This window comes from Metarhizium acridum (genome assembly GCF_019434415.1).
Source record: "Metarhizium acridum strain ARSEF 324 chromosome Unknown scaffold_578, whole genome shotgun sequence".
In the NCBI taxonomy this organism is placed as follows: domain Eukaryota; kingdom Fungi; phylum Ascomycota; class Sordariomycetes; order Hypocreales; family Clavicipitaceae; genus Metarhizium; species Metarhizium acridum.
In genome coordinates, this window is record NW_027094046.1 from 611,328 (window position 1) to 632,550 (window position 21,223).

Here is a 21,223-nt window from a genome sequence, read left to right on the forward strand (position 1 = left end):
GACGACATGCTGTGCTGACCAGCCCAAGAAAACCAGCCCTACCGCGACCCAAAACGCGCTGGAAGATAAAGCCGAAATATATGCCAGTGGGCGAAAGGTCCATAAACACGACGGTCCTCATCATCACCACGGAATTAGGTGCCGCGGAAAGATGGCTAAGCACCAAGGCGAAGGCGACTCCTGCTGCAAGCCAGTAAAGCATGATTGTTGCAGTGGCCACGCGCTGGACCATGACGCCATTCAGCCCCTTGACAGCGGCAAGTCTCACGGGATACGTTCAATCGAGCGCGATGTTGAAAAGGTCGAGAGCCTAGAGCATGTCACGCTTGTCGTTGACGGCATGACTTGCTCAGGATGTGGTAACAAGATGACCAACACTCTGAATAAGATTGCTGGTGTATCGTCCGTCAAAGTCAACTTCGTCATGAGCCATGCGGAATTCGAGGTTGACACATCGGTCAACACAGCAGCTGAGGTTATTCGTGCTGCGGAGAGAGCAACCAACTTTCGTTGCAATCGCATGGCTAGCGATGATCAGGTTCTTGATGTACTGGCATCTGGAAAATCGGCCAAGGCACTTTTGAATTGCAACATCAAGGGTGTAGCAGGTGCCACTATTTTAAGCAAGACCACTGTTCGCTTAAGCTATGTCCCAACTATACTTGGGGCGAGAGATTTGTTCGAGAAGCTTCAAGGCCAAGTCGAGGGGCTTGCTCCTCCTCGCGACGATCCGTCGGTTTCGAGCGGCCGCAAGAGACTCTATGACCAACTTGTCAAGACTGTTCTCGCTGCTGTTTTGACCATTCCTGTCCTGGTTTTAGCTTGGGGAAGTACTCCTGTTGACGAACAAACCGGGGCCATAATTTCCATTGTATTAGCCACACTTGTCCAGATTATCGCCATTCCGGACTTCTATCGCCCGGCCATCAGCGCTCTCATTCACAGTGGCACCATTGAGATGGATATGCTCGTGGTCATCAGCATCACTGCGGCATATTTGTATTCCGTTGTGGCTTTTGGATTTCGCATGGCTGGCAGGCCGCTCGAGACATCGGAATTTTTTGAGACCAGTACTCTTCTGATCACCCTTGTGATTCTCGGTCGATTCGTGGCTGCTTTTGCGCGTATCCGAGCTGTCGAGGCTGTGTCTTTGCGATCTCTCCAAACTACAGCGGCTGTCATCGTCGAGAACAATAATGATAGAACCATCGATGCTCGTCTGTTGCAATACGGCGACAAACTCAAGATTGGACCTGACTCGGGTGTGCCCACTGACGGTCTCGTTCTAAGCGGCCAGAGTGACGTTGATGAGTCAATGCTCACTGGAGAGAGTGTTCCGGTTTCCAAAGGGCGAGGTGACGCAGTAATTGCCGGCACAGTCAATAAAAATGGTACCTTGATCGCTCAACTGACTCGACTTCCCGGCAAGAATACTGTGACCGACATTGCAAAGCTTGTCGAAGAGGCACAGAATTCAAAGCCCAAGCTGCAGGACTATGCAGACCGCGTTGCAAGCTGGTTCGTACCGGTTGTCACCTCAGTTGCCATCATTGTCGTGATTGTATGGCTGGTAGTCGGCTTCAAAGTTCGCAAGTACAACACTGGCAAGTCTGTCTCAAATGCCATCACTTATGCCGTTGCGACTTTGGCCGTCTCCTGCCCATGTGCCCTCGGCCTGGCCGTGCCCATGGTCCTTGTCATTGCGGGAGGCATTGCCGCCCGCAGCGGTGTCATTATCAAGTCTGCGGAATGCACGGAGCGAGCCCGCAAAGTGACGGATGTTGTTTTTGACAAAACTGGTACCATTACTGAAGAAAACTTGGATGTGAAGAAACAAGTCCTTCTCATCAATGAAGCCAGAGCAGTATCAATCACGAAGGCCTTGGTCGCTGGTAACAAGCACCCGGTTTCCCTCGCTGTTGCCAACTATTTGGAGGGCCGAAGTATTCCTGCCGAGACCCTCAATGACGTTCAAGTCATCCCTGGAGCTGGAGTCGAGGCCAAACTCAACGGTGCCATACTTCGAGCCGGAAATCCTAAGTGGACCCAAACTGCTTCTCACGACCAAGTTTCGCGTCTTCAGAATGAAGGCATGACACTTTTGATCGTCACCCAGGATGGAGCACCTATCGCCTTGTTTGGTCTTCGAACTCATCTTCGCAAAGAGGCTGTCCGAGTTGTCTCCCAATTGGCCAGTCGCAATATTACCACCCATCTGGTTTCTGGTGACCAGAAGCACGCTGTTGAAATGGTTGGCTCCGAAGTCGGAATTCCCAACATTGTGTCGCAATGCACGCCTGTCGAAAAGCGAGACTACGTCGCTAAACTGATGAAGGAGGGGAAATTCGTCATGTTTGTTGGGGACGGAACCAATGACGCCGTTGCCGTATCGCAAGCAGATGTTGGTGTCCAGCTCGGCAGTGTTCTGTCTGCCAGCGATGTCACCGGAAAAGCTGCCGACGTCGTTCTTCTCAATGGACTTGAGGGAATTCCTTTCCTCTTGGAAATTAGTCGCGTAAGCTTTCGACGCATGTTGTTCAACTTTGCGTGGTCCGCGGTGTACAACGTTCTGGCCATTCTCCTGGCGTCTGGTGCATTCGTCAATATTCGCATTCCACCAGCCTACGCCGGTCTGGGTGAGATTGTCAGCGTTGTCCCCGTCATTGTGGCAGCCATGACCATGTTGCTGAAGAAGCCAAAGGTACCGGTTCCGAGAGTGTAAAGACGGTGATTCGAGCTCAGTTGCCAAAAGAAAGAAATAAAAATAAAAATAAAAGATGGGCACTGGCCGTTCAACACTCGCCAGGGGCCAAAGGACAACAGGTGTTTGCGGATACGAGCACACGATTTTGTATTGCGAGATATGATAGTACCTTCAACAGAGGCGCGGCTTTGGACATGGTGTCCAGTATTGGGTTTGATGCGAAATTTTTTCTTTCAATCAGTGGTCAGTGGTATCAACGTGGGTGGATGTTCACCTGCTCAGATTTTGCACACAAACAACTACGAGGCAGGGGCTGGAATAGTTGCATACCAGACCTCCTGGTGTCCATGATTGCGGTGGGCATGAATAGCAACAATTGGTTTAGATGGTAGAGCAACAGGCTTAAGAATAGTCTTATACAACAGTCATTTTTTGAAACTTTTGAGCATGTGCCACTGTAGTGTCATATGGTTTTAAGAGGTGTGTCGGATGAGATGGGACGATTGTTGCATTAATATAAGAAAGTGCCCATCAAGGTTCTCGCGCCACGCAACCCTCCCCACCGTTGCATCAGGACCTCACGCCTTCGACTCGTCTCAGATCCGTGCCCTTGGCTGCCTGCCAGCCTCATCTCTAATCAAGGGCTCAGTAATTGCTATTAATGATTCATGCTGCCTTTTCCACTGAAGCACGGAGTGCCCAGAGTGAAAGAACTAGCGTTTATCCGGGTGCTGCTTTAGTTGAATAAACCGTGGTCTTATGGCCTGATCTAACGCCACGTTCCCGCCTCTGAGCCCCTTTTGGGCTTGCCTCATATTCACCATTCCCATACGGAGTATTTCGTGTCGAGTCTTCGTCACGCAAGGTGCTTCTTTGTGACGGCCCCCTTGTTCCCTGCTTGGCCTCATCAGCCCGACAGTTTGTGCCGCTCATCACGTTAGTCCCAAGAGACTATGAAGAGATCTAGCATTAGCCGGTCACTAGCATCACTTGGTGATGTCATGTTCTCCGGCCAGACATTTATGAAGTACTAAAAAGAAAGGCCGGCCTGTTCTGTGGCAGGGTAAAGCGGCGTTCGAGATTCTCATTGGGCATGTGATTATATTCTTCAGGTAGTTTTTGATATCGACTCATATACATCTCCCGATGCGGACGAAGGGCTCGCGCCCGCCAGTTCCCTGAAATCTACGACAGTGTACATCTTCCCCAAGACCTCGAGTTTCTCTCTCAGATAATCCCTTTGATGTTTCTGCGTTCTCTCAAAACTGAATATGAACTTGACGAGATAGAAGAAGTCTTCGAGTCTCGCCCGGGACTCTTCTTCCGTCTGGCCGATTCCGCGTGGAAGCGCCAGCACATCTGCTACGGTGCTTGTAATCTCGAATAATTTTTGGAGAATGCCGCTCCCATGAAAGACGACACTAGATACGCTCTTCAAGCGGGACACGAGGTTGCGAAGTTGTGCGGAGAGACGCTGCGCTGGGAAATGAAGGGACAGGCCCTCGTGTGTGTTTTGTGTTGGCGTGGAGCGGAGCAGGCCTTGGGAGAGGGCCAGTTGCCAAACTAGGGTTCGGAGCCACAGCCGAGTGACGAACAGGTCGACGTGTTGTAGTTCGATTAGCGTGCCGTATCCGGCGACTATCATTTCTTCTTCGTCACCGAGGGCATCTGCCTCGTCTTGGTCGAGCTGTGCCTGTTTGCTTTCTATCCACTGTGATGTTATTTCGGGGAGGAGGGGGTTGGGGGCTTGTTGAGCAGCCCAGTATGAGAGGAAGGCATCGTCCATGTTTTGGAAGAGGAGGATCAGGCGGTTCCACCCGACGGCGACATTGGCGGGAAGAGTTTCATCGTGAAAGGGCAGTCCGGTGCGCAGAGGTACCATGGTGCATGGAAACCCGGACATGATGAATAAGAAGCGTTCGTGGATGTAGACCTCCCAATACATTCTCTGACGCCGGGCTAGTTCTGTATGGGTCAGACGATGGTCGCCCTCGCAATACTGGTGCATGTTGAGCATTTGGACCATGCTGATTGCTTCTCGAAGTATTGTATAGCTTCGGTCGAATCGTTTGAAGGCCATGAGACAGATTTCGAGCCAAATACACGTCATGATGCGCTTGACCGTGATTGGCATCTCACCTTGTAAACCACCATTATATCCATCACTTTCTCTCGCCATTTCAGCTTTCCTGTGCGCCCAAAAACAGTATTGCATTAAAGTTGTCATTTGTGAAGCTATATCGATTCCATTCATTGTCCATGATGTCTTGGTGAGGTTGATAGTCACTGATGCATAGGCATGTACTAGAGCAGCATCTTCAAAGTTGCTATGCATGTTATGAATGGCAGTTCGTACCTCGGCCGGTGTTAGGACAGGGTTGACGGGATATACAAGCTCCTCAAACTCAGTGAGTAGCCCGAGGAAGAAGTCTGCCGAGAAGCCACATCCTCCAATCGTAAATGCCGGTTCTGAGGGCGGGCTGCTTCCCAGATTATCGACTATGCCAGCAATTGAGGTCACTGGGATGACGCCTGCTCTAGGCGACGAGCCAGCCGACGAAGGATCGCGGCTAACAGAGCCACCAACCTGGGTCGTGGATGGCGGCGACACGGCTTGTGAGCTACTCGGTCCGCTTGTCGATGTCTTATTGCGTAGCTGAGCGACGAGACGGCCTCGGATGCCTGGTTTGCGCTTGGGTGGCGCAGGTGCAAATACGCATGGCAGATTCAGATGAGCGCACTGCGCGCATGGCTGGTCAAAGTTGCACTTCACCTTTCGCACTCGGCAGGCATCGCAAGCGCGTGGAACCTTTCCTGCGGCGGCGGTGGTGTCGGCTGCGTTCTTCTTGCTGCTCATCTAGACTCCGTGACGTGACGCCGTCTACATAGACGGTGACGTACGATAACACAGTTGAAGATGAAGCTGCAATCAATTCGCTTGGAGCTGTAGGGCGCCGTGATGTATAGGATGCCTTAAGGTAGGTCATTCTCCGGAACATCCCATTGTTCAATTGGCAATTGGCCAGTCCATGAAGCTGCTGTCGAGTATCGCTCGTGCCCAGCTTGGAGCTTTGCGGCCTAGCTTGTGATGATTTCCCGAAGCACAGCTTTTTTTACCCTGCAAGTCTACCGAGTGTCGGAATGATCAAAATGCGTACGATGCCGGCTTTGGCGTTGAAGCATAAAGGAATGGGAGTAATCCCAGGGGAAGAGGAAGCTGGAAATTGGTATCGGCACCGAGGTTTGTAAGTGTATGGTATGAAGGGAAAGGCTGTTGGTGCAAGAAAAGCGAGGGTAATTGCTGCGAGATGGACGACCAGGGATGATGGCACAGATGACGGTGTCTGGCACTGTCTGCAGTCGACAGGACAGCTCCTTCCCTCGACCTGTCAAGTTGCCCGACATCGCTCACCTTGATTGACGCCGCACACCCACCACGACTCCCACGGCTTGACGAACACAATGACAGGGCGACACAACGATTTTCATCACACCAGTCGAACCCCTATTGCGGCTGAAATGCTCAAGGGGCCGGTGACCGGCGACAGGGGACAGCAATGGTCCGCAAAATTGCTTCATCCTTTACCCTTTAGGGAACTCGGCGCACTTCACGCCGCCGAAGAGCCGACGAAGCCGCCGGTACTAAGAGATTGGCATTGGCGATCTACCACCCATGGCAAACGCCATGTTATGGCGAATCCACTCAACATTGGAACGCTTGTGCAGAGGGCAGCTGTTGACGCCACGGCATAGGAAGCCATGTTCCTGAAGCTGATCTGCCGACCTATTGCCGCGTTGCCGCGTCGAAACCAGGACACATATTCAAATATCAGCAACAGGGCACAAGACATCGCCGATCCCCTGGCCAGGAGCACAGTGGCACACACTTCAAGTATCCACAGGTTGAGAGACTTTGTCAATAAATTAAAAGGAGGTTATTTCCACAGTCTTGTCTCTTAGCAATACTTGGGAACACCGCCCCTAACCACCCAACCGCAGCAGGATTTTCCAGTCGAGTTACTAGCTTCGTTGTAGACGCGCTGCAAACCAGAACTAAACTTGGACGAGTACGACGTGCTGTCGCTACAACCCCCACCCTGCCAGCCACCAATGTTTCCAACTATCGTTCCAAGCATCGACTTATGACCATACTTGGCCATAAACACCGAACCACTTGTGCCAGCCCTAAACGGACCGCAGTTGAAGCCAAGTTGTCCCTCTCCAGCCCGATAAGTGGACGTCGTGCAGCGCATAGGCTTTTCCTCGTTGAGATTATAGCCGAAGACCTTGACCACGTTCTTGTATGAAGGGTTGAAATCGAGTTTGTTGCCACCAGTAATCTGCTGGACAGTAACGGATCTGCCGCTAACCATGGCGTTACCAAGCGTTAGGATGGCGTAGTCGTGGTTGATGCTAAAGGTCTTGTTCCAGTCGTTGTGAATATAGGTCCCTGTGACGGGGTAGGTTCCATATGGGGTAGAGCCATCGTGGTATCCGGGGGCAAAGCGAAGGTGCTTCCCATCGCCGCGGATACAGTGCGCAGCCGTGAGGATGAGATTTCCCGGCTTGCTCTTGACGACGGCAGCAGTGCAGAAGTGCTTTTTGGGCTCGTGGGTGTAGAGCACGCCCACCGACGGTATGCCCTCGAACCTGGTGGCCGTCGCAGCCGAGACAGCAGACGTAATGGCCCAAAGGACGGTGGTGACAGCTGCCAGAAGCATTGTATAGGAATTCTTTTGGCTTCAGAGGTGTGGGTAAAGGGGGCAGAATGTGGTAAACAGTTCCAAGTAGGTCCCGGAGGGTGCTGATACTCCAGCCATCCTTATATAGCTTCCCCATTCTCGCAAGCCGCAGAGCATGGCGTCAATCAACACGTGAAGTGAATGACTTTTAAACATTTTCTTGCCTTCCGAACTAAGCTCTGTGTCTGTGTCTTTGCAACCCTAAGCAGAAAACAAAAGTATCCCAGGACGGAACTAACAAGTTAGACCGAGTCTTAGCGGCGTGGCCTGGACCGAGATGACAGCACTCGCAATGTGTCTGATGCACGTGGCTGTTTACAGATTGTATAATAGCTTCAGAGCGGCCAAATCGATGCGAAATCCAGCTGTGTATCAGGAGACCCGCCTGCTTGGTGGGCAATGTCTACTACTCACGATATAAACTGAAGAGGCGCTTTACCCGACAGCCAGGTTCCTCGTGCCTGTGCATAGAGGTTTCTAGTCGTAAATGTTTACGTGTATACTATGAGATCTAAAATATCAAGCTTCGACTAAGAACAACCACCGGGCTTTTGAGTTTTTTCTTTCCCTCAATCACCCAATGGCTGGCCAACCACGCGGAACTTTAAGGACAGTAGCTCAGGATGTTAATCGGATGACCAGGAAAGACGACTTGGACCTCCAAATATATCATTTTTTTCAGGGGAAAATCTACTTCTTGTTTTGTACCATGGCTAGCCACGTCGTCATCGCCTTGATGGATGACAACATGTTGATTCGGAGTGACGGCTCTATTTTCACAAAGGGAATACGAGGTATAAAAAGACCTCTAGTACCGGATGACTGGTAAGAGAATCGTGGTTTTCCCTTGCCAGCCTTATTAGTATGTTAGTCGCCGTGGGCATCATCAACCCGGCAACAACTCGATATTCAAGTCACTCCACACCACGTATGGTCAATGATTGGCCGCGAATTCGCACTTGTTCGTCGAATTCATACATTGGGCATTTATGACTCCCATTTTGTCTTAAACTGTGTACTGCGGTGGATTTCTCCACTCGAGATACAACAATGTGGTAATGAGATCCATGAGAAAATCGGTCCAAAACCTCAAGTACTCCGTTTCTGGCAACACCACCCTTGTTCAGCTTGGCCAGTCCCTGTTATCAAGATACATGCTCGGTGGAGGACCTAGTAACACGAGCATCCGCAGATGCTGACAGAGTAACAAGTGTGTTATCCTTCAAGCAAAATATACCCTAGCGGGCAAATCTTGTATTGCATGAACTGTCTTTATGCTCTCGAAGTATAGCCACAGGGAACAACGAGATGTACATATTCCCCATCCCCTTGATCCTACACAGTCGCGGAAATAGACCACAGAAGCCACCCGCATATAATATGTGAGCCCAGATTCATGTCGCAAACTTCACGTCCAGTACCCCCCCCGGATTCTGCCCATCAACACATCCCGGCCGTAGATCATGGCGTGTATGACCACGTACCCAAAATTCCGACTGCAAAAAGACACCATAATTCACGGATTTCCAAGGATTCATCGGATCGACCAGCGTGAGATCGAACCGCCTCAGGACCTGTCAAAAAGTGTAAGCGCGAACCAATTAGACAGGTTTTTGCAAAACAAAGAATCGACAAAAAGCCTCACTTCAACCAGCACCTTGTTCATCTCCATCCGGGCAATGTTCTTGCCCAAGCACGCCCATTTCCCTGAGCCAAACACGAGACCCCAAGTCGCCTCCATGTCCGGCGTCGCCCCGAGCCATCGCTCCGGCCGAAACTCGTCCGCATCCGCTCCAAACACATCTCTCTGGCGCATTATCCCCATCATACACAGCCCTATCCTAGTCCCCGGTGGGAACGAGAGACCGTTCCAACAGTCCCCATCGGCAGGAACCTCCTTGGACATGAAGCCGGCCACGGGCGGCAGCATGCGCAGCCCTTCCTTGATGGTGGCCTGCACAAATGGCATCTTGCGGATTTCGGCGTCCGCAGCAACGGGCCAGCTTAACTCGGATTCCTGAATCTCGGCCTGGAGCCGCGCTAGCACGCGGGGATTGGTGATGGCGTGCAGGAACGTGGCCCGGATGCCCGTCGCGGTGGTGTCGGAGCCGGCGATGCTGCCGTTGCTGCCGCGTTAGTGTGAATAATGCTGCGGATTTCGTGGCCAAACGTACATTTGCGCGGCAATCTCACTCTCGGTTTGCTCTTGCGTCAATCCCCTGGCGACAAAGGAACCCACCATGTCCCTCTGGATCTTTCTGCTTGGCCCGTACCGCTCCGCCGCCACCCTCTTTGCGATTCTGCACCACCATGGAATCAGTATAGAGTCATCAACGGCGGTGAGGCGTATAACGAACCCTACCAGGCGGCCGATGCCAAGCACGTCGTACTCCGAAGGCATGAGGGGCCTGAAAATGGGCAGCCCGAGAACCAGGGATCATCCACGACATGACGGTGGACACAATCAGGTAGGGCAAATAGGTCTCAATATCCGTAACCAGGTTGTGTACGTCAGAGTCCGTCGTCAGGTCGCCAAAGGGCTCTCCAAACGCCAGCTCCGAGATGACGTCGAGGGCGAAGAAGTGTATCTTGCGGGCAAAGTCAAACGGCCGGCCGTCACGTACGTACGAGTCGAGCAGATTGACCAGGTTCGTGACAGACTTGTCAATCTTGAACTCGAGGTACTCGACCTCCTTGCCAGAGTACTATGACAAAACAACCCTGTTAGCCACTCTACTTGGAGCAATTGCGTGGCATGGACGCTGCCCGTCTAATCAGTCGTACCCCGCCGGCCATTTTCGACCGCATCACGGCGTGGAGGGCATCGTCCCTCATGGAAATGATGTTGTTCTTGCCGGGCTCAAACCGCAGTCCGTTGTACCAAGATGACCGTGTATACTGCGAGCGGGCACCGAGTATATGCATGGCGAGTTTCGCGTCACTGGTTACTACATCGTTGGGCCCGACTCTGGCGATTGGGCCTGAGGGCACCGTCAGTGAGTGTGTGCTGGTTGTATCCTTGACCACTGACTGTTTCTGCCAGGAGAGCTTGGAAACGTACCGTATTTCCGACACACCTCGTACAAGTCGAGGTGTGTCCTGCCGCCAAGAGTAGACCGCAGGAGCCACCAGATGGAGAGTCCGGCACCCGGTGGTCCGGGTATGTGTTTTAATCGACGGTAGCCATAGTATGTGTTTGCTGCGAACCAGGCTATTATTACCGGCAGGGCCAACCATCCGTACAGCGCTGCATCCGACAGCATCTTCACTCCCCAGCATGTACCAGAGAGGGTTGGAGACCGACAAGACTGAAAGGATAAAGGAAATTTTGGAACAATGAACTCTTCTTTACCAAAGAAGACGAAAATGCATCCCGATCGAGCGAATGAAATGGTAAAATAGCAAGAATCGACTTTTGGCATACAGGCTTTGGCCATTCTAGATATATAAACTCTTCGACTCCAGTCACCTTGGGGAAATTTCGCAAGGCTCAAGTCTGTGCTCATAAGCCACGCACTTGGGGGACAAAAAAAATGATAATAAATAGAGGCTTCTAAAATGCCCGTGTAGACTACTACAACAGCCCAGCTTCCTGCAAGTACACTCCTGGTGCCGTCTATAGTTCTTTCAGCCTTGGCCAAAATCCGCCCCATTACGGGGAACCGCGGGCTACGTGACTAGGGTCGGCGGACATGATGAGAGGTATTTCAGCGCCAGAGCTGATGGCAAGTCGTAGGCTCAAGCACTTTGATATTTTCAGCTCTCGGGACATGTCCCACGATTCGTGAAGCCAGACAGACACCACAGCGGTTACAAGTTCGTCGGCGAGATGCTTGTCCGAGCAGGCAGTCTTGGCGGATCTCTACTATGTCGTCGTCAGTCAGCGATATATGCAAGGCGTGTCATGGACGCATGGCACATAGGCTGAGGGGGGGAATGCGTGTGACGCGCCGCAGGCTGCCGTATTGCCCAGATTGGGGGCCGCCTGCTGGCCTTAGTAGCCTAAAGCGAGACATGCTGCAACCAGACCCCATATAGTAACGGCGTCAGCCGAACCCACCGCGCTGCTCGCTGCATGTCGTCAGTCTCTGCACGAGGCCGGTCAAGCGGCCGGGCTGTCGTTGTAAGTTGTAGGGTTGCCGCCAGATCTTGGCGGCGTTGGGCGTGTATTACATTGGTAGCACGGATCGGACAACTTTGAGTCTATATTGCCACTGACCAAACTACAGAGCCAAAATGCGGCCGTGTCGTTCAAGCGCCGAGCGGTTTATAAGTACTCGAGGGCGTGTCAGGACCCCCCCCCCCCCCCCTTTTTGCCAACATGTTCTGAGCGCTAAACATGGAACCACGAGTTAGACCCGGCAAGGAGATGCACGCCCAGCGTAGAAAAGTATGAATACGCTAGAGTGCTTTGAGAAGCTGGTTCAAGTAACTATGCCCGCAGCGTCGCCCCGTTGCCGACGCAAAGGCAGACAGACATATCGGATGCCTCGATGGCTTCATCGGCGCCCGCCTTGCCAGCGCCAGGCGGCCTTGCGAAAGCCGAGCCGCCCCCGACTCCCCGATCATCAAGGCAGGCAACAAGGCTTTGATCTCGTCGCTCGTGCGTACTGAAGGTGTGGTTCCCACGTGTGCGTGACGGACAGGGGCTGTTGATGGCGCCAGAGAGGAGAGGAGGGAGGGTGGGCGTGGACGGGCGGGCGACCACTTTTGCCGGATGCGTATCCGATGGCTCACAACTTGCAAGAGACGAGAACGCGCATCTTGCCCTTCCCACCATGGGGCCCCTCAGGCTCATGCAGCAATATCTTCGAACTGCATAGTTACCATTTTCAGGCACGACCTGCCCATTGTCCAGAGAGGATAAGGTGGAGAGGGCATCGATTCGGGATTGCAGGCGGAACATGTTGCACGGCATCTATTCAGACAACTCAAAATAGCGGCCCAGGTTCACCAGCCACATGGCATGAACGCCTGAAGGCATCTTCGGATCCATAGCCGCGGGTCAGCAAAATTTTTTTCACTTTTGCTCCGAGGACCACGAACCAGTTGACGTCTTTTTGTATTTTTATTTTTAAAATTGACCCCAGCACATCTTGCTCAACCCTGCCTTGCGGGCGCTGGAGACCGGGCGGTCAACGGTTCCCTCGGGATTCAGCTTTCAGCTCGCGTGTCTCGCTGCGGAGGCCGCTCGCAAATGGCGCATGGCTCGCCGCTCGAGGCAGATTGACGAATGTACGCAGCCTTCCTGGTGATGGAGTTGGCTTTGATGGGGGGTTGTGGGTTTGGTGGATTGCTGAAGCGATCAATTGATGAACATGATGTAATCGCATTCATGTCTGGTGCAAGCTGCCAAGTCAACATTGGTCTCAAACTCCAAGTAGGGCCATGGCACTAGTTGCGCAAGAACAACCTTGAACATAAAGAGTCAAGCCTGGCGGCTTTGGACAAAAGGACAAATGCACCGCCATCGCTACGCGCAACGGCCTTGGACAGAGCAACATGATGGCGATGCCGCCTGGTGTGTTCAAGTATAGCCTTCCTTGCAAATAGATGGAATCAAACGGCACGAAACCCCGCATTTGTTCAATGCTCGACGGCTGTTAGCCGTGGCGTCTGGTGCAAGCCATGTCAGCCAGCCCGTCGTTCGTCCCGAGCCTCAAGGTCAAGTCAATGTTGGTCCCGTTCTACATCGCAACCACATTGACCCCATCATGACGAGGCGCGTGCTTGAGCAGCGCCCGGCGCAAGAAGCCCCTCAATGCCGGGGACAAGCTGATGCGGCGCCATTCCCACGGAGCTTCTACTCATTCGGCCTGGGCACCACCATAGACCCTCGCGCAGGACAGGCCGCCTCCAGCCATGCCTCCAGCGGCACCAGGAAGCTCATCTACACCATTGTGAAAGCCGACCTGCTCATCCCCGGCGCCGACGAGCCCGTCCCCGACGCCGCGCTCGTCGCCGAAGCCAAGCTCATCGTCTGGGTGGGCAAGCAGGCCGCCATCCCCGCAAAGTACACTGAAAAGTGTCGCGGGACCTACTCGGTGCCCTACCTGATGCCCGGCCTCTGGGACTGCCACGCGCACCTCCTCGTGGGCGGCGACGACGAAGCGTCGTGGCCGGCGTACATGAGCTTCGTCGCCGGGCAGCCCGTCGCCAACGGCGCGCGGCTCGCCCGGCTGTGCTGGGAGGTGCTGCAGCGCGGATACACGTCCGTCCGCGACCTCGCCGGCTACGGATGCGAGGTGGCCAAGGCCGTCGAGGAGGGCACCGTCCCGGGCCCCAACATCTACGGCTCCGGCGCCTGCATCAGCCAGCTCGCCGGCCACGGGGACGTCTTCGCCCTGCCCGCGGGCGACGTGCTGCTGAACCTGGGCGCGGCGCAGGTCCGGCCGGGCCACTTTGCCACGAACCCGAGCTGCATCGCCGGCGGCGAGGACGAGTGCCGCCTGGCCGTGCGGCTGCAGATCCGCCGCGGCGCGCGCTGCATCAAGCTGCTGGCCTCGGGGGGCGTCATGTCCAGCGACGACGACCCGACGTGCGCGCAGTTCAGCCCGCGCGAGCTGGCCGCCGTGGTTGACGAGGCGCGCCGCTTCAAGCGCTCCGTCGCCGCCCACGTCCACGGCAAGCCGGGCATCGTCGCCGCCGTCGAGGCCGGCGTGCGCACCGTCGAGCACGTCTCGCTCGCCGACGACGAGTGCCTCGGCCTCATCAAGCAGAGGGGCGTCGTGTACGTGGCCACCCGCGAGGCCATTGAGCTGCTGCTTTCCATGGGCGACGAGCTGCCCAGGGTGCACCGGGACAAGGTCCGCCTCGTGGCCGAGCACCACATGGCGGCGTACAAGGCCGCCGTCAGGGCGGGCGTGACCATCGCGCTGGGCACAGACGCCGTCGCCGCCTTGACCATGGCCCGGGAGCTGGAATGGGCCGTCGAGGCTGGGCTGTCGAACCTGGAGGCCATCCGCGCCGCTACGGCCAACGGGCCCCTGACGGTCGAGGGCCAGGCGCCCAAGACGGGGCAGTTGAAGCCGGGGTATGAGGCTGATTTTATCGGCGTCACCGAGAATCCGGTCGCGGATGTCCGGGTTTTGCAGAACAAGGAGAACATCAGATGGGTGTGGAAAGGGGGCAGGATCTTCAAGGGTCCGGGTGTCGGCCCTTGGGGGGAGTCCGCGGCCTGGGCTTGAGGAGAGGAGGTGATAGTACAACACCGCTGACATGGGCTGGAGATGTCTGGTAACTAGTAGTTATGCAGCCATGGGAGCACGGAACAAAAAGGGGCCCCAGGCCATGTCTTACCGTATGAAACGCTTGCTGCTCAAGACACATTCTTCTGTTGGTCTCAGATACGGGAATACGAGCAGTCATACATCATTGGCTAGCGCCTTTGTATTTTTTTCCATCATCTACCAATCGGGATGATTCCTCCAAACGCTTCCGGTAAAAAACATACATCGCTTTAACATTATCCATCTGAGCAAGTTGCCATCAACACCCTAAAAAACATCCGTCACACCATCCACAACAGTCCGCAAGCCCGTCGAGGTAGGGCAGCGCGGTTCCTGGTGTCCTCAGGACCGATCGCTGTGGACGCTCTCGACCATGACTTCCGACATTTTTTCCTTTTCCGAGACGCCGTCCCGTTGCGCGTCGAATCTGTCGACAGAGGTAGAGCTGAACTTGCGGGCGCTGATACCATTCTCGAACAGGACATCCAGCTCGGCATAGGTGCGACCCTTGGGCTCGGGAAGACGCCAGTAAGTCCAGATGGCGCACGCGAGGCAGGTGCCCGTCCAGAAGAAGCCGGCCTTGGCACCCCAATTCCACGCGGTGGGATTCAGCATCCGGGGCGTGATGATGTTGGTCACGATGCCAACTATGTTGTAGCAGTTTCGGGCGAGAACAACCGACTTGGTTCGGAGACGGGTGGACGTGAGCTCGGCGACGAGGGAGTAGCAGACGGGGCCGACGGTAGCATCGTACGTAAAGGTGTAGACAAGGAGCATCGAGCCGATTGCCCACTGCGCAGCGGCATTCTCCTTGCCGGCGAAAGCGGTGCAACCAATGGCAAGGAGGAGGATGCACATGATGGTTTGGCCGCCCAGGTACAAGGTTCGGCGGCCCCAGCGGCCCATGAGGAACCATGAGCAGATGGTGCCGACAGCACCAAGCGCGTACTGGCCGAGAGACATGCTGAACGAATTTTCAACTTCCATCCCGGCCTGTTGGTAGAAGTAGGTTGAGTAGCCCATGAAAGTGGCTCCGCAAAGGGTCTGGATCATCCATGTGACGCAGACGATTTCTGTTCGGCGGCGGTTCACCTTGCCTCGGAAGAGATCTACATACGAGATGCCTGCTGTGAGCTCCTTCTCCATCTCGTTGGTATGAACCATCATGGAAATGGTTTCGTCCGGCTGGAAGGAGATGCCGGTGTTGCGGGTGGTCAGCCGCGCCAAGGACTTCTTGGCGTCGTCGATGCGATTGCGGCGAACAAGCCACCAGGGAGACTCCGGGGCGAGATAGATGCCGATAATCAGGGGTATGGGCCACATCCACTGCAGAGCAAAGGGAATCTTGTATCCCCATTTATCGTCTCGGGAGACCATTGCCCGCAGGACGCCAGAGGCGATGAATTGGCCCATGACCCAGCAGAGGTTGACATATGTGGTGAGGTAGGCGCGCAGATGCGTAGGGCACACCTCGGAGGCATATGTCGTGGTCAAGGTCTGGAAGACACCCCATGGAACACCGATGAGCATCTGTCCAATGAGGAGTTGCGTGAGGCTTTCCGCAAAGAAGACAATGAAGATGAAGGCAATGCAGCCCACCAAGGCACCGATGAGTGTCTTGCGGTATCCGAATCTGTCGGCAATGACGCCATTGACGAACAGACCAAAGATTTGTCCCACAAGCGTGCCATTGCTCAGGCCAGCTTGCCAAGCCGCCGTCAGTTGATATGTGCCATCAGGCTGTTCAACTCCGAATTTCTTCTGGAAGGGGGGGTAAGCGAATAATGTGTTCAGCAGCACCATATCGAACCCTTCCATGATAGTACAGGTAGACAGGAAGATGGACCACAGACAGGCTTTCCTGTACAGTTTGAGGGATTTCAAAAGCCCCATGCTTTGCTCCGTCTCGGCGGCGGCTGCTGCTTCATGGACGAGATTTTCGTCCATGTTGCCGCGGTCGACGGAGATTCTGCGAGGCTGTTCCCCGCCCTGGTGTTTGGTGGGAGAAGACATGTTGGAGTATTATGCTTCTAGTCAGCTTCCACCAGTGGTATGGGTTGACGAGGCAGATATGCCCTTGGGTAGCGTATATGATTGGTATATTGGGTTGGGAGAGGAGATCAAAAGAAGATGAGTCTGGTATTTGAGAGCCAACAAAAGCTTAAAAGTGAAGGAGTTGGGCGGCCATGATCCGATGCATTATGAATTCATCTCTTGATAAGCCGACGACAGACCGGCCTCCCTTTATAACCCATGACGTTCGAAGACGAAGGAAGTTGAATTGTAAATGGGGTTTTTGCTGGCAGGTCCATTTCACAACAGAGCCGGGACCCCAGACAGAAGCCGGCTCCTTCGCTCCTTGCCAATAGCGTGAAGCCACTTGGACCCATACACCGTAACACGCCCCTGAACCTGACAAAGGGCGAGAGTTGTGACGGACTAGCCGATGCTGTCCCCAGTTACAAGCTCCAAATGGTAGCCCAAGCCGTGCCATTGAATTTGTTCAAATCACCCAGGTGGCGATGGTGGTGGTGTTGGTGGTGGTGGTGGCTGTTGAGATTATGTCGTCGAGTTGCCTACATCATCAACGTCGACAAGATGTCAACTGCCAACCCAAGCGCTTCGAAAGATTTTCTCCTCGGGCCGGCTGCAGGAAATTGTAGCCATTGGCTCAATTGAATCCCCCTCTCCAGAAAAGGTGATCAGGCGACCACCGTACGTCTGGGGCCCCTGGATGGGGGATCCACAACCGCATTTGGTCGTACAATGATGTTGAAGTCGGAACATCGGCCATCGAATGTTGATTCCAGTTCTATGTGAGGTGAGGTCACCTCCTCCATCCCCGGATTGACCTCCCCATGGGGATGTCAGTTCAATTTGGTGGATCTGGATAATTAAGCTTGTTGTCTTCCCATTAGGTCAGTGATCCTAGTTGTGAGAAATAGGTAGTACCCTTTGTCGTCGGTCCGACAGGGTCGCCGGAGGATATTGTTGTTTTCGGATTGGCTTGGCGTTGGATTGCGCCAAAAACAGGTGAGAATGGGGCATGGTGTCCATACCAGTAGGATTGTATCCTAGTACGGAGGTACGGTATTTGCGTTTCTAAAGTGGTCTGAGTTGTTTGTTCAGCGACTCCATCCGTCACCCGATTTATCAAAAGCAATCGAGTCGTCATTCCATACCGAAGCAAAGTGCTTACTCAAGTCGTGGCCTGTAAGGGCGTTGTCCTTTGTAGCTCGAAGGAATGCCATGTCGCTTCATCTCTAGGACTGTGAATAAAAAGGCAACGCACCTTGGCCGATGTCATTCGCGGCTGTTCTCTCGGCCAAAGCAGGCGGGAACTCGCCAGCACTAGAATCTTCCCTAGTCCCTGAGATCTTAGTGGGATCGCCAAATATGGTTCTCTCGGGTATCATACCACAAATCCAGACCTCCCGTGCCGGTTGCTTGATGTACACCATACCCAGCCATCAAAAAGCCATGGCAATTTCATACCACTCCTAGCGTGTCTCTCTGATGTTGGACGGCTGAAGGCTTGGATGGCACGGCACTCGCTAGCACCAGCATAGTGAGCCACCTGCATGGCTTTATGTCTTCGTGGCTGCATGGCCGGGCCGAGTTGAAAAGGGAATTCTGGGCTTCGAGAAGACCCGCATGGCGAAAGCCATGGAATGCCGGGCCGACAACGGACCAATGACATCCGTCAGAAGTGGTGGTGGCCCCGCCGGTCCTCTTGCCTGCTTGGCACAATCGTCTCGCACTACTCCGTGATATTGGGAAAACAAGTTGTGTTGAATCTCAAACTACATCCCACGTATACATGAAGCGTCGTCTGGCAGTGCCAATTATGGCAATTTCCCAGATCACGATAAAGCCACCATGCGACGTCAGTGCCACTGTGACACTTACCCCAGATTTCCCCGCATGAATGCTCGAAACCGTCGGTCCGACAAAGCGGTGTTGTGCCCATGACGAAGCTGGAGGACCCCATGTGACGAGATTTATAATGCCGCTCTTGGTGTTTCTATGGTTGGGTCACGGTGGTCATTCTTAACAAATTGGCACGAGCGGTCAGTCATCCATAAAACCGTATTTCTGGAGTTCGCTCACTTCTATACCGAAGTGTCCTCTTCCCCACCTGGTATATTCACGATGCTTGGGGATTTAAGAGGAAACTGCCTCTGTCCTGTCCGGTACCCAACTCTCTCCCCCATTCTCATCTTTGCATGTCATTTACGTCCGGTTTCTTTATTCCAAGTTGCAGGAGGCACTTTGCATTAGAACAGAGTGGTACACAAGACTCTGACCTTGCAGCCGTTTGCATTCCTGCATTTTATCCGATTCACGGCCATCATGACCGTCATTTCCCGTGAGAAGAAATGGTGGAAGGAGGCCGTTGTTTACCAAATTTACCCAGCCTCCTTCTGTGACTCCAATGGCGATGGCATCGGTGATTTACCCGGCATCACCTCCAAGCTTGATTACATAGCCAGTCTGGGCATCAACGTGATTTGGATCTGCCCCATGTACGACAGTCCCCAGGTAGACATGGGCTACGATATTTCCAACTACGGAGATGTATACAGGCCCTATGGTACTGTTCAGGACATGGAAATCCTCATCCGCGAGACCCACGCCCGTGGCATGCGAATCATGCTCGACCTCGTCATCAACCACACCTCCGACCAACATGCATGGTTCAAGGAGTCTCGCTCCAACAGGAACAACCCCAAGAGAGATTGGTACATCTGGAGACCCGCCAAATATTCCCCCACTGGAGAGAGACTCCCCCCAAACAATTGGCGATGCAACTTTGGTGGCGGTAGTGCCTGGCAGTGGGACGAGCAGACGGGCGAGTATTATCTGCACCTGTTCGCCACAGAGCAGCCTGATTTGAACTGGGAGAACCCTGTCGCCCGAGACGCCATCTACAAATCGGCCATGGAGTTCTGGCTCGACCGTGGTGTCGATGGTTTCCGCGTCGACACCGTCAACATGTACAGCAAGCCGGATGGTCTGCAAGACGCACCCGTCGTGGATCCCAAGGCCCCCTTCCAGCCCGCCGGGCTCTTGTACTGCAACGGGCCTCGCATGCACGAGTTCCTCTCGGAAATGAATGCCATTCTCGCGCGGTACGGCGCCATCACCGTCGGCGAGCTTCCCAACACGCCTGACATGGCAAAGGTGTTGAAGTATGTCAGCGCCAAGGAGAAGCAGCTCGACATGGTGTTCCAGTTCGACGTTGTCGACACCGGTTTCGGAAAGACGCACAAGTACGAGACCACACCGAAAAACTACACCCTGCCCGACTTCAAGGCCGCAGTGTCACGAACTCAAGGACTCATCCACGGCTCTGACGGCTGGACGACCGTCTTCCTAGAGAACCACGACCAAGCGCGGTCAGTATCCCGCTTCACAGACGACAGGTCCGAATATCGCGTGCGAGGAGCCAAGATGCTCGCCCTCATGGAGTCGTGTCTGAGCGGCACGCAATACGTCTACCAGGGCCAAGAAATCGGCTGCGTCAACGTCCCCACGGACTCGTACCCTCTGGAGGACTATCTCGACATTGACAGCTGCCTCTTCATCAAAATGACCAAGGAGCTCCACGGCGCCGGCAACAAGGCGGAACTGGACAAGGCGTTCTCCGCCCTGCAGCACCTGGCCCGCGACCACTCGCGCGTCCCCATCGCGTGGAACGGCAAAGCCAAGTTCGGGGGCTTCTCGGAAGCCGCCGAGAAGGCAGGGCTGCAAGTCAGGGAGCCTTGGATGAAGCCACACCCGCTGGCGGGCGAGATCAACGTCGCGTCACAGCTAGACGATCCAGAGAGCGTGCTTGCATTCTGGCGCAAGACGCTGCGTTTCAGAAGCGAGCATGCTGACTTGCTTGTGTACGGCGACTTTAGAGATTTGCGGCCCCAGGACAAGGATCTGTTTGTGTTTGTGAAGGAGCATCCGTGGGGAGGTGACAAGGCCGTTGTCGTGTTGAACTTTACTACCGACGAGAAGAGGGTGGAGATGCCGAGCGCAGAGGAGCTTGGTGTGCGGGCAGTGAATTTCGTGCCGGTTCTGTCTACGCACAGCGGAAAGATTAGGGAGGGTGTTTTGGCGCCCTTTGAGGGGCAAGTATTTCTCGTTGGCGTCTGATGGGTGGGGTTTACTAGAGTTTTAATTGATGCATAAGATATGCCGGTATGGACAAAAACTAAAGTATAGATGATGGGTCTAGCATGATACCGGGTTGTCGGTTACGAATTGGGAAAGTAGCAGGATCGTGTTGCGAATTCTAGATGATTTGCATGTATTGCGTAGCGCATATCAAACTTGGCAGCAAGCCCAAAGACGCAATTGGCCATGGGACTTGGTGCAATGTTATTTTCAAGGCGACAAGTGCGGCGTTGTGCATATAACTTCGGGCTAAGCTTCTGGTAAGAGGTGTCTACTACTCTGCCAGATTGCACTGCTGCAGGTTTACCGTGATATATACAAGGCGGTATATTTGACACGCAAGTCATACCAGCACCGCGAAGCAGTATCCCTACCGTTCA

The 21,223-nt window shown here is 54.1% G+C and overlaps 7 protein-coding genes across 7 annotated transcripts; 3 read left to right on the plus strand and 4 right to left on the minus strand.

Annotated features, from left to right (window-relative positions):
• Positions 1-151: 151 nt before the first annotated feature.
• On the plus strand, positions 152-2,722 carry J3458_021286 (uncharacterized protein; the record flags this gene model as incomplete). Its single annotated transcript, XM_007813998.2, has 1 exon — positions 152-2,722. The coding sequence occupies one exon, from the start codon at positions 152-154 to the stop codon at positions 2,720-2,722; it is 2,571 nt and encodes an 856-aa protein (XP_007812189.2).
• Positions 2,723-3,202: 480 nt separating this feature from the next.
• On the minus strand, positions 3,203-6,145 carry J3458_021287 (uncharacterized protein). Its single transcript, XM_007813997.2, has one exon. The coding sequence runs from the start codon at positions 5,559-5,561 to the stop codon at positions 3,813-3,815; it is 1,749 nt and encodes a 582-aa protein (XP_007812188.1). The 5' UTR covers positions 5,562-6,145; the 3' UTR covers positions 3,203-3,812.
• A 216-nt stretch (positions 6,146-6,361) lies between these two features.
• J3458_021288 (uncharacterized protein) lies at positions 6,362-7,582 on the minus strand. The gene has a single exon (XM_007813996.2). It carries the CDS (start codon positions 7,423-7,425, stop codon positions 6,661-6,663), a length of 765 nt encoding a protein of 254 aa, XP_007812187.1. The 5' UTR covers positions 7,426-7,582; the 3' UTR covers positions 6,362-6,660.
• A 1,258-nt stretch (positions 7,583-8,840) lies between these two features.
• On the minus strand, positions 8,841-10,709 carry J3458_021289 (uncharacterized protein; the record flags this gene model as incomplete). The annotated part of the gene is made up of 6 exons (XM_066122524.1): positions 8,841-9,020; positions 9,092-9,572; positions 9,621-9,736; positions 9,804-10,151; positions 10,231-10,427; positions 10,508-10,709. 6 exons carry the CDS (start codon positions 10,707-10,709, stop codon positions 8,841-8,843), a joined length of 1,524 nt encoding a protein of 507 aa, XP_065972534.1.
• Positions 10,710-12,855: 2,146 nt separating this feature from the next.
• On the plus strand, positions 12,856-14,939 carry J3458_021290 (uncharacterized protein). Its single transcript, XM_066122525.1, has one exon. It carries the CDS (start codon positions 13,161-13,163, stop codon positions 14,631-14,633), a length of 1,473 nt encoding a protein of 490 aa, XP_065972535.1. The 5' UTR covers positions 12,856-13,160; the 3' UTR covers positions 14,634-14,939.
• J3458_021291 (uncharacterized protein) lies at positions 14,007-18,216 on the minus strand. Its single transcript, XM_066122526.1, has 3 exons — positions 18,094-18,216; positions 17,858-18,045; positions 14,007-17,787 (listed from the first exon to the last, which is right to left on the minus strand). The coding sequence occupies exon 3, from the start codon at positions 16,686-16,688 to the stop codon at positions 15,018-15,020; it is 1,671 nt and encodes a 556-aa protein (XP_065972536.1). The 5' UTR covers positions 16,689-17,787; positions 17,858-18,045; positions 18,094-18,216; the 3' UTR covers positions 14,007-15,017.
• Positions 17,978-20,822, plus strand: J3458_021292 (uncharacterized protein; the record flags this gene model as incomplete). The annotated part of the gene is made up of 1 exon (XM_007813992.2): positions 17,978-20,822. The coding sequence occupies exon 1, from the start codon at positions 19,029-19,031 to the stop codon at positions 20,820-20,822; it is 1,794 nt and encodes a 597-aa protein (XP_007812183.1). The 5' UTR covers positions 17,978-19,028.
• Between the last annotated feature and the right edge of the window lie 401 nt (positions 20,823-21,223).

Excerpts from the sequence above, each read along its gene's own strand:
- J3458_021288 (XM_007813996.2), bottom strand. The coding sequence starts at position 7,425 with ATGCTTCTGGCAGCTGTCACCACCGTCCTTTGGGCCATTACGTCTGCT.
- J3458_021291 (XM_066122526.1), bottom strand. The coding sequence starts at position 16,688 with ATGTCTTCTCCCACCAAACACCAGGGCGGGGAACAGCCTCGCAGAATC.
- J3458_021287 (XM_007813997.2), bottom strand. The coding sequence starts at position 5,561 with ATGAGCAGCAAGAAGAACGCAGCCGACACCACCGCCGCCGCAGGAAAG.
- J3458_021290 (XM_066122525.1), top strand. The coding sequence starts at position 13,161 with ATGACGAGGCGCGTGCTTGAGCAGCGCCCGGCGCAAGAAGCCCCTCAA.